Source organism: Acyrthosiphon pisum, chromosome A2 (assembly GCF_005508785.2).
Source record: "Acyrthosiphon pisum isolate AL4f chromosome A2, pea_aphid_22Mar2018_4r6ur, whole genome shotgun sequence".
Lineage (NCBI taxonomy): Eukaryota > Metazoa > Arthropoda > Insecta > Hemiptera > Aphididae > Acyrthosiphon > Acyrthosiphon pisum.
Genome location: NC_042495.1, coordinates 19,812,837 through 19,825,684, shown reverse-complemented (window position 1 = coordinate 19,825,684; position 12,848 = coordinate 19,812,837). Strand labels below are relative to the sequence as shown.

Below are 12,848 nucleotides of genomic sequence, written 5' to 3'. Positions count from 1 at the left end.
TCCTTTTCTGACTGCGCCACTTGTAGGTGTTAGGAATGGTTTGTAATAATGGTAACACGTTATTAAGTCGACGGCACGTTTATTTAACACTGAACATTTATAATACAGATATCTTTAATAATGCGTTCGACGTTTTTGTCATCGTTGTTGCGACGACGATCAGGCAAAAGCTGCCGCCACCGGCGGCGGCCAGACCGGTTCTCGGTCGCAATCTCACGAACGTCGATAGAGACGCCGCGGTCGTTACGACACATTTTCAATAAAAAGTAAAAAAAAAAAATACAATGGTAACCAAAATGTTTTTTTGTTTATATATAATATTTCTTTGGGCGAAAACCAAATCACTCTTTTTTGTGTTTGGGTAAAAAAAGTAATTTGGAATTCTGATGATGTATAGTCGTGTAACGATTATCGTAATTGACATCAAACATTACTTCCTACGTTTAGCACGTATGCAATAAATTATATTATGTTGGCGCGATGTTTAGCACGCATCATTTTTGCAAACAACTTCAAGAAAGTTAGATGGTCGCTTTTGTGTATCTTTACCGTCCCGAGATAGTGTTTGTGGTGATAATATTGTACCTTCCCATCAGTTGGGTGACTCGAGGTCATTAGGTTTAAAACGGTTCGAGGACAAACCATTTATCAATGTACTCAGCCTCTAATGGGACCCTCACGATGATGTTTTTGGATACCATACTCATGTTTATGGTGCACCAGAAACCAAACGTGGCGTCTTGTCACTATTGCGAAGCTCTTCGATCCTGTCGGTGCACTGGGACCAATTTTGTTATGGGTCAAGTCTTTTATGCAAAAACTTTGGCAAGAGTCCATGGAATGCGACACTCCGTTTCCTTCAACTTTGCGTATTACTTGGCATCAGTTCTTGGCCAAATTGCCCTCTTTATCGAAATAACTACCCATAACTACCGGGGTATACAACTCATCGGTTTTGCCGATGCATCTCAAATAGGGTACGCGGCGATGGTGTACGTCCACGTGGTCAGTTCTTTAGAGAGAGTACAGGTACATTTACTTACTGGCAAAACCAAAGTTGCCCTACTGATGAACAGCGACAAGGACATGACACTTACGATTCCTCGGTTGGAATTGTGTGCTGCATTGTTTCTGGCGCAACCCTTACATCGTTTTCATTTGAAACAAACGCCCACCGTGGTCATATCGAAGGTATATTCGTCCGTGGTACTATCGTGGCTCACGACTGATCAAAAGAGCTTCAAAATTTTTGTAACGAATCGTGTATCCAAAATGTATATTCTGATTCCAAATTGTGTATAGCCACACGCCTCCACCAGGGAGAACCCAGATGATCCATCTTCGTAGGGATTGTTACCTGAAGCCCTAATTTACTGTCCATTGCATTGAACCTTCGTTCCTTCGTCTTCCAGAACATCAATGATCGAAATCCAACTTTTATAAGATCCCTGGCCGCCGTTGGCCCAAATCGCCGTTGTACCGAAAACAAGTGAAAACGCGATCCACGTCCCTTGTAACAAGACTCCATTTTGTGTTTCTTGTCATTATTATATTTTTGTAATTGTATGGCCGTACGCCACCACCACCGCCGATACTCATACGCATCGAATAACGGCACGAATGTGTCAAACGTTGTGCGCCATCCACCGCTGTCGTTTGCAATTGTCAACATCCGTACAACACACCCATCTTTGTATCGTGTATGCGCCATCACTGCTGTCGACACTTGCTTGTAGGAGTGCCATTGTGAAAGTTGTGAAAGTTGTTTGATCGGCGTGCGTACTCGCCGCCGCGTGTTAGTTCTCCCTACACAGAAAATATACGTATTGTTGTATCGTGTATGCGCCATCGCCTCCACTGGTAATTCTACCGGGGTAGAAATCACACAGGTGTTGATGTCTCGTGTGGGCGTAACAAACGTGAACAAACGTCGGTTGCCCTCGCCGCTGCCGTTGTTCATTATACGCCTGCACCACGCATCAGCTACTGATAGCACCGATGCGCGTTCCCGTTTCACCTTCGACGCCAATTGCCAGTGGCGCCCACCGATGCATTGATGTTCCTGTGTCCGTTCAAATAATCAATCCACATCTCCATACCCGGGTTCTTAGGTAAGATGTTTTTAGCTACTTTTAAATCTCCTATAGCTAATAAGATAAATAACTGTACAAATATTACGAAGTTACTGTACAATTCAGTCCACTCACCGACGGGAATTCGAGCGTACAGATAACAATTATTGTTTTATGTTAATTATATCCATATACAATATCAGTTGGTACGTTATTTGTTACTATGAGCGCTTTTACCCCAATTTGTACATTACGGTGGCCTATAAGGATGGTGGAGTGGAGATGTCGAAATATTTACAACCCCTCAACCAATTCGATACCAGTCCTGTATATCCAATCCATTAGCATGTCTCATGAAGCACCGCATCACTACACACATGTGCAATAAATGCATGATAATCATTTACGTGGCACAATAATATATTATATTATATTGTTCATTATTGCTTATTTTCAACAGTAATGTACTCTATTTAGTTTAGTGTATCACGACAAAATCACCGCTGAGCGCTAGAAGTGCGTTTGCCCATTACAACTCAAATGATATTAGGCTGTATCGTGTGTAGTGTAAAATATATTAATTACTAATAACGTTTTCGATTTTACGCACTTTTTGCACTGATTGCAAAAATGTATTCGGTTTATTGCACTGACAATACTCGTATACACTCAGTGCGCACTTTCTACACCGCCAATGTCGAGAGTGCAATGAGTACATTTTATAAATATGTACAGTTTTCCCTATAACGGGACACATTATCATCTAATTTACTATTTCTCATATTATTATTATTAACATTTATTATTTATTTATTTATTTATTTATTGAATAAACTGGCGTGAGCCCAGGTTAAAATAATAAGGTGTACAATCAATCATACAATAACATAACATGAATAATATAACAAAGTATAAAATATAAAATTAAACTAAACAATAAATACAAAATGTAAAACTATTAAAGGAACAACGGATCCTCATTGGTTAATTTCATTAATCTCGTAATAGGTTCATTTTTTAGATAGTTTCTAGTGCAGAAGGGTATTAAGAAAGGATGATTATTGCGGGTGGACCTAGCAGGAACTCTAAATTTAATGAGAGAAAGAAGGGATGGGGAATCGACCAAGCCTGTTAAGAGTTTGTTATGGAAAGAGAGATTATTGGAGCGATGACGGTCAGCTAGGGAGGATAAGTTAAGCAAACTGAGAAGAGGAGTATAATCCTGAGGGGTATTATATTTATTATTTATATCTGATAATAATATTTTTTTCTTATTCGATTTATAGAAAACTAGTGCAACACTCGAGTAGTGGTAATGAGATTCCATCACACCCTATTTTATCAAATCGAAAACGCTATTATAGCTAAATAAATAAAATTATAATAATAAATTGCAATGTTCAACGTATAGACGTATAGTAAATAATAATGCCTTATAAATGTTAATAAACATCTATGAAATAAAATTGAACATAAAGTATAATCCCATAGCCTATAGTTACACGTATTATAATACTATAATCGTATTCATATGAATTATACATAATGAATTCACTATATTAGGTAATCTTTAGTAATAGCATAACATTATAAATAATATTTCAACGGGTAAAGGTGATCTCACTACTATCGCTTTGGTGGTCTATCATAGAAACTGTATCAGATTGACGACACTAAGAGAGACATTATTTTATTCCATCAGTATACCAAAGTGCACTGGCGTGCACCAGACCCATCAATTTTCTATAAAATTGTATAAAATACCATAATCATTGTTCAATTATGATTATTAGGTACAAAAAATATACTTACCAAGTAGTTCTACATGGGTTTAAAATAAGTTTAACATTTATACAACTTTTAATATAATTTATTGGGATTTAAATAGTTTATGACCTTGAGGTACATAATTTATTTAATCTTCCTGTATTATTGATTAATTATCATCAATAAAAATAAAATACCACTTAATTTACTATAAATAAATAAATTTCTAAATATCTGTAATAAGCTAATGATCTATGGTAATTATGCAACACTAATTTTCAACGGTATACAAAGTAGACAAACCACCTGCGGTGGATTGCGGACACAACCGATGACAAGCTATAAGCGCAATATTCGACACTCCGATTTGGTGCATAACCTAACCAATATACAAATAAAACAATAATACTAACACGTCATTAATAATTATTAATAACTAGCTGATCCCGTGCACTTCGTTTCCCATTAAATGTACCTACTCTATATGACCCAAACTTTGTTCAATTCATTATTTACCCTGGTTGGACGTAGGGGGTAATTTGTAACTTACGTGTTCTTCTGATATATAAGGTATATTATTGTAAAGTTTCATTAAAATCCATTTAGTAGTTTTTACTTGAAAGAGTACAAAAACATACTTACAAATTTTCGCGTTTATAATATTAGTAGGACTATATCATTGAATTCAAATTTAACACCACCCATTACAGTGACCACTTGTAACGTACTGTACAGCAGAGCAACATCCACTTACCCACTTTTTAATTTTGACTTCCTAAAATAACAATATTAGATTTATTTTCCTTCTAAAAGATGCCGGAGAACTGGAATTTTTACGCAAATTTATTATCTGACATAATTTATTTTCTGATTTTCTTTAATTGTTAATAATACAGTTTTCTACTCATAATGTAATTTTCAATATATTTTAACTCGTTTTCAGATATTTAGGTATAGACATTTGCATTTTTGATTTGATTTATTTTTTTTAGTTCTTTTTCCATAAATTTTGATAATGAAATTGTTTTGATCAGTCAAAATTAAATTAAATTAAATTAAACAAAATTAAATCAGTCAATGAAGTGCACGGGTTCAGCTAATAGAGTATAACTATGACCAATCCTAATATTTTACGCATACTATGCTGACGACAGCGTACCTCAATGCTATACTCCATACTATATAGCACCAGACGAGGGATATTAGCATATAATAGAATTCTGGAGTTTGTTGTTTGTTTCAGAACCAGCCATTATTTCACCGTTCGCCCAGACAATTAAAATCGAAAACATCTCCGACTTGTTGCGTAAAAGCACCTTGGGTGGATCTCGGACTTAAAATAGTATAATTTCAAAAATTAGCAAAACTATTTTTTTTTAAATGTTTTCGTTTTAATAATTGAACATGGTAACAAAATAATGTGCAAATGCTGGTTATCGATCGCAGTTACACTCCGTGCTCTACTATTGGATGAGTCTAGTCACTGTATGTTGAATTGCCTATATCTTAGAAGTAGGCATTGTCATACTGTCGCTTCTTAAACGTTAATCCTGCATACGATTTTGGTTGCCTATCCTTGACGCCTTCAGTCTTTTCCGTAGATACAATCACAACAAGTTCAATCTATCGACTGGTCCTTTGCAATCATCGATTACCCCACATATTTTTTTTTTTTAGGGGTTCCGCATAAAAACAATATATTTGTTTGTTGTTCCGTGATATCAAAAAGGTTAAGAAACACTGGTCTAGTGCGTCACAATTATTTTAATAATTTATATTACCTATTTAAGTAGAGTTCAATAACTAGCCATGATAACTTGTGCTGAGACAGACCCCAGAATGCAAATATGAGCGCGGGTCGCGGGGGTATGTAAAAACGACAAGCAACGGCCAACGAGTAGATGCAACTGGTTACGTTGCATCACTTTTGCCATGACGTAAGTCGACACTTCAACCGTTAGTGCTTGTAAAGGACACTCCCTATTCATTCAGACTACACGTCAATAGTCAATAGCACGAACTCATTCACACCGTATTAAAAAAATTATAATATTGGTACTTTTATAATAATTAAATATTAATAATATAATTGTTGTAATGTTTTCGGAAAATGTTAATTCAATATCTCATTTGCCTACATTGTCCACCCTATATACGGCAAATCTATTCATTAGTTACAATATATTTTTACCTATTCAGTAAAAACTACATTTTACATCATCCAAAATTTAATTCGTAAATAAAAAATTAATTCAATAAATTTTAATATATACCTACCATATCATATTTATAATAAATTGTTTTATATTGAAGTTACGGGAAAATAAAGACAACATATAATACATATAATAGTACCTAGTTAGTAGTTAAAAATATCTATACTTACTTAAATTCTTAACTGTAATTAACGTTAGAATATAATATTATATAAAAGTTAAATTGTTTTATAAGTGCTCAGGTCTTTCAAGAAATAGGAGTTTTAGATATTGTATAGGTATTATATATTTTATTTTTTTTTAACACATAAGGTCATCAGCACTTTTCTCCAAAAATGAAATATTTTCCACACAATTCTCTAGACTAAATTAATGTTGTCTACTTTTTTACCAAATATTACAATATAGCATAATATCATGGGGAGAATTAGTCTATAAATATGAAACTGGGCTAATAATAATACTAGCAGTAAAGTCTGCGAAATGCAGTAATTATTTAATTCAGACAGGTATTAGGTCTTATACACACAATGCCTAGCGCGATGTAAAAGCACTTCATACCTATTATGATATATTTTAAAAAAATGACAAACTATGGTTACTAAAAAATTAGAAACAAACCTACTATAAACTCGATATGCTGCCTCTTGTCAGCACTTTTTGATACTAATTACAGGCAGGCATTTTATAATAGTCTTATTAACTTATAATATTTACTTTTGTATTCTGTTATCTATTTTGTAATAATTTATTTTAGTTATCTTCATTTTATTGATATTATTATTATTATTTGGTTATTTGTTTATTTTCTCCTTTTTTCTGCTGTTTAATTTGCTTATATAAGTAATTACAGCATAATTAGTGTATCTCATCTTATGTTTTTAGATTAATACTTGAACATTAATCCACCGATATGTGGTTTTCTTCAGTAATAGGGTAGGGGTAATAGGTATTTGTATTCAGGATAGTGCAAGTTTAAATTTAAGTGTAATATTAATGTAGTAATCTTGTCTTTGGCCAAATAAACTTATATTTATTATTTTAATTTTATATTTATGATCTATTAATAATTTGGAGTTATTATAGTTCTAAATTATTACGAAAAAATACCAACATATTATTTTATCACAATGCATTTTAATCTTAATTTATTTCAAATTCGATAATATTTTTGGTTTCGGAAATGCACAATGAAGAAATGCGTTATCGTATTTTTGGAGGAAATGGTTTTAGCCGTTTTTAATAGCCTCTGGTATCAACAGTTTGTTACTTAGGTAATGCATACAATACAATTATTATAAAAAATTAAAATATATATATAACAAATAGGTACATTTTTTGAACCATATGTATGATGTATATATAGGTAATCGTAAACAGACAATTTTAAAAATAGGTACTGAAGTAAATAAAAATATATAATATAGCACTACTTACTCATAATTTGTCTTTTAATTTTATACGAGCTCAGAGTTTCTGATTTAGAAGGGTATACTAAATGTTCAGAATTATAAAATTATAATTATTTAAAGAATAAATTCAATGTTCAAAATGTTTTACAAATATTTTCTATACTAGACACGTTTTAAGTCGAATAAATGTTGTTATAGGTAGTGTTTCAAAATAGTATACAATTAATTAAAACGTGCTTACTGTATCGGTAACCTGTAAGTAATGAAAAATACTATTAATTTTTATTTTAAATATATTTTCAATGTTAAGACTTTTAAAATATATGAACAAACAATTTAAATGCAGTATAAAATGTGATAATTGTATGATTTATAACCAGTGTTTTAATAATTGTAAATCAGTTTGGCCGTAAGTAACGATTAACATGAAAAAACTTGTCATTTTAATACATTTTAAATTAATAATGTCATTATGAATAACAATGTACAGAAAACTGGCATTGTTTCATAACCTAACTTCACCTAATCAAAATAACAAAAAAGTTTTTATTTCTCTCTTCTATTTTGCCATACTAACGTCCGTTGATACCAGTGATTATAACTGCCACACTCTCAACCAGCTCCATACGTCCATGGACAATCTCAACTACCAGTCTAACACAACACCGCATAGATCACGTCATGGAGCTTCCGGACCTACATATAAGACATCAAAAATATTTCAAACTTATTTACATTCAACATCGTCATATACTCATTGTTTAAGCACAGGTCACCTTGATTACAATAAAAAATTATAGATAACTTAAAAGAAGTTAACACTAGCTAAATTAAAATTTATCCACACATAAATCATAATAAGAAACCAACATCATTACACTCCAATCATTGACATTATTAAAGCTCTAGCCTCTAGTTGAATTAGAGCAACCGTAGTTAAACACATATAGGTGTACGACGCTATAATAATAATTAATTTTTCTTCCAGTGATTTGTAGAGGTTTTTTCTCTAAATAATAATACAGACATAGACACTCACGTCATTACTTCATTATTTAAACCAAAGTAGTAATTGAGAAACCAAATGAAAAGAGTCATGCCCTACCACCATTTCTTAATATTTCCAATCTTATTGGCTGCACACGCAAAATAATAAATTGCTATCACGAATCTTGATGCATAAAATGCAATGAAAACCACCGGTAAACTTCTACGTTGTAAACTTCTTCCTCAACGCGATGATTTAAAACCTCTCATACTTACTGGAGATTTCAATGTAAATTTTTTATCAGCCACTTCCATAAAATTAGTAGAATTTCTACAACAGCAAATGAGTAATGACCGATATGCTTCAACAATAAAATCAGTAACTACGATAGATGCTGTATTTTCTCGTTATCTCTACACAATCGAATCAAGAACGTACGTCATAACGTATTTTAGTTACCATAAACCGATTATATCCACTGTAGCACAACACATACAGCAATAGTTTGATATCATCACGACTGATGTCACGGAAGTTTCACTTCTATAACCTGTGCCTGCACAGAGTTGCACAAGTATTGACAAAATTCGTTAAATATACGAACAATTGCAAACTGTTTTGTAAAGTTGGAATTTCATAAAATTTTAAATTTGAATGCCTCGAAAACATTTTTTTTTATAGACATAATAATATTATGTTCAATTTGATATTTAAATGAAAAATAATAGTTTTATCTATTATTTTATGGTTCAAAAAAAATAATTCGTAATATTATTTCGTTCAAATTCATATGAAATCCTCTCATTTCATTACTTACAACCGTCATTAACAAATTTATGAAAGATAGACCATAATCAATGCGACGTAAGAGCAGAGACTTATTTAAATATTAGTACATAATAAAAAAAAACTTTTTAGTACCTTCACTGGATGGCCCCCTCATCATATTATTTTTTTAAAGAAAATTTTTGTTAGGTAAATCTGTCATAATATTTTCCTATTATGCTCAATGCTTACACATATACCGTAGATCATTAATTTTCTAATGTATAAAAAAAATGCATTACGACCTCATGCTATTTAACACCTTCAGCTTACGCCACTGTAAACACGGCGATCAGGTCCTGATTTACACAAGTGCAGATGGAGCACTTACACTTGGCCCCCAATTTTTAGGGGCCCCCGGTCTCCGAAAGTTGTATACAATTTTTTTTAAAATTAATTCCTCAAAAATGTATTCTGTAAAATGTAATACCAAACTGTCAATTTTCAGAGTTCAGTATATTTTCAGGTGAAAGGGGGGACGGCGGCGGCTGTTGACGGCGGCACCGGACGATTGCGAGTGACCGGATTACGTGATCCGCAAATGACGTGATGGTAATCACGGCACTGATGGCGGCGTCGATCGCGGGATATACGCAATAACAATATCAACGGCGAACGCGCGAAAACGAATGGCGGTCGCACAACGGACACAGGTCGACGTTAACAGGAACGATGTCGACGACAATAGTAGAGGCGAAACGCGACAAAAGAATATAGTACGCACCACGAGGTGGTCGCAATGGCAGCGAGCTCGTCGCTAAACGAATAATAATTTAATGCGCGGATCATAGGCGCACCACGAACTCGTCGCGAAAAGAGGGCGAACTCGTTGCTACAACGGCATCAAAGTAACGGCCGGACACGAACCACGCACGGTCTGCACGCAACGAGCACACAGCAAAGACAAACTTTAGGTCATCGGCGGCGACTTGGCTGGAGCCCGGCGTCCACGGACCGCGTGACGCGCTGTCTCGCGGACCGGTTGTCACACAACGTAATAAAAAGTGGCGTCAAGTTTGAACAAATATTATTTTTTTATTATCAACATTTCCCAACCCTCTCTATGTAGATTTTTTCTAGAACATTTTTTTGACTTGGGAGTCCCCAAAATAATTATTATACACTTGGCCCTAATTTTATTAAATCAAGCCCTGATTGCGACAAGTAATTGAAAATCTAAAAAATATTTGAATGCATGTACTTTTTTTATCAAACCAATAACTCCACTTATTTACACTGTGCGGGGGGGGGGGGGGGTGGAATGTATATTATTGGAAATATACTGTAACGTATAGTATTTGTACAAACAATTTTTTACACATCTGATGACTTTGACAGTTAGACAGGGAAATTAGGAAAATGTCTATACTATAATGGCACCATTTGTCTAGTAAAATTACTTTTTACCCTTTTTAATGGTACAATTTTGTCCAATGGACGATAATATTATAAAGTATATTATAATATACAATTATGTTTAAAGTTTAATTAATGGCACATTTAGGGGAATTAAATTAGAATTCGTTTAATATCCGAGTTAAATATTTATGTTATATAAACTTACTCAGCTGCGTTAATTTAAACATCCATTTATCCTCTTTGGGGTCACCACGGAAATTCCCTGAAATATAAAATAGTTATAAAAAGGTAAATTGTATGTTGCATGAAAAAAAATAATTAGAATAAGCTTATTTACAAATGCATATTGATAGTTTGTTTCCATTTACATTAGACAATTAATTATTATAGCTATATATTTTTAGATGATACTATTACCTATTCTACTATATCCATATAGGTAGATACAATTTTGAAGAGAGTGCAAAAATGCTGATAAATTTCTTACAAAGTTATAATAGGAATAATATAAATAGTTAGTAGAATTACCTAATTATTATTTTTATAGCGTACAAATGGTTATCATTAGATTTATATTATATGTATTACACTATTACTACAATAATTAGTAGAACCTAGAAATATGTTTATACACAAATATCAACACACAATCAATACATTTTTGGAATGGGAAATGCTGAGCGTGGCAGGTAGGTATAGTTACAAAGAAAATATTAGTGAAGCTTTTAAAGTTTTGTAAAATACTGTCTAAAATTAAAAAAATCTGCAATACCTCCAATTATAAATAAGTAATAATGGCTAAATTCAAGGTATAAATTAATATTATGCAATTTTATGAACATGTTAAATGAGCCATTCGTGTAATAATAATTATATAATTGCTTACTAAGACATTGAGAGTAAGCTGAATTTCTTTCTCCTTCATATGGATTATAACCTATAATTAAATTTTTAATTTACTTACAGGATTACAATTATTTTAACATATTTTGTATTAATTATAATATCAAATAAACGTAGGTATCTACATAATATTAATTTTTAACCATCAATTGTTTTATATAATTATTGAAAAATAAATTAGTACGATGGTTTGGAGAATATTATCATTATTTTAAATTTTTTTTCAAATTATTGGGTGGCAGTAAACTCACCCAGTTGTATGATGAGCTCTGTCCATTTTAAAAAACTACCTATATAGTAAACTTTCCGGATTGTAAACTGTTCCAGGTCAACGTTATGTTTACCCGGACGAAATAAGTAAACTCCCACGGGTCAACATTATGTTTAACTGGAGGAAATAATATGTCCCAAGTTGCAATTATGTCATAAGAAATATTAGACTATGCAGACAAAAAATAAATGTACCATATTAGTTTTTTAAAATAAAATTCATATAATTATAAAAATAATTTTAAAATTATTTAAATTACCTATTTTTATTTTTATTATTTACTATAATTTAACTAATCTGTTTTTTTTTTTTAATGAAATTCAATTTTATATTAAATTTATAAATTTGTTTTATTCATATTATTATAAACATTACATTATAATTATGTATATAGTTATAATGTATGTGTACGCCAAGACAGCTGACGAAGCACATCCCCGAAGGACCACTCGATGAAGAGTCGAGACCAAAAAGTTGATTATACTTGCTTATGTCGCCTTTTATAAATTGGGTAGGCAACCTATCATACACGACGACAATGATGACCTCAGAATAGGAACGGGAGGTGAGGTGTTGAGGAGAACAAGATTATAGAATTTAGTTAATGGTGGGGTGGGGTCTCCGTAGTCGGTTAGGACAGGTGCAATGACCACAGAGCTCACATGAGTTGGCTAAACCTTAATAACTAAACTTAAACTATTGAAGTCTTGACGTTGACCCGGACAACCTGCCCACATTGGAGACAACCGTTGAATGTGGATTCCGAAGACCTGGGCGGCCTCTCACACACTACGGCGAGTGCTGGCGGACTTACGCGGGAGTAGGTGGCACTTGGTGACGGTGAGGCGTACAGTGTGCGTACAAGCCGTCGGACCAGTTCACCCACGGATGGCAATAGTATAGTTGTTAAATAATAAATTAATAACTCACAGTTTGAGTGATAATAATTGGCCATTTATTTTAAACAATAATAATGAGTCGGTGCAGTGACGGCTTCCAGTAGTGTCGCACGTAATACCGCAATAATAATAAGAA

The 12,848-nt window shown here is 33.0% G+C and overlaps 1 protein-coding gene across 1 annotated transcript in view; it reads right to left on the bottom strand.

Annotated features, from left to right (window-relative positions):
- LOC100570627 overlaps positions 1–12,848 on the bottom strand; it is a 67,570-nt gene that overhangs the window by 12,607 nt on the left and 42,115 nt on the right. The window contains exons 15-20 of the mRNA XM_029490204.1: positions 11,526–11,576; positions 10,845–10,901; positions 7,709–7,720; positions 7,493–7,549; positions 6,226–6,237; positions 3,885–3,893 (exon numbers count right to left, since the gene is read on the bottom strand). Of these exons, the coding sequence (XP_029346064.1) occupies positions 3,885–3,893; positions 6,226–6,237; positions 7,493–7,549; positions 7,709–7,720; positions 10,845–10,901; positions 11,526–11,576 (198 nt within the window). The remainder of the gene's footprint in view (positions 1–3,884; positions 3,894–6,225; positions 6,238–7,492; positions 7,550–7,708; positions 7,721–10,844; positions 10,902–11,525; positions 11,577–12,848) is intronic.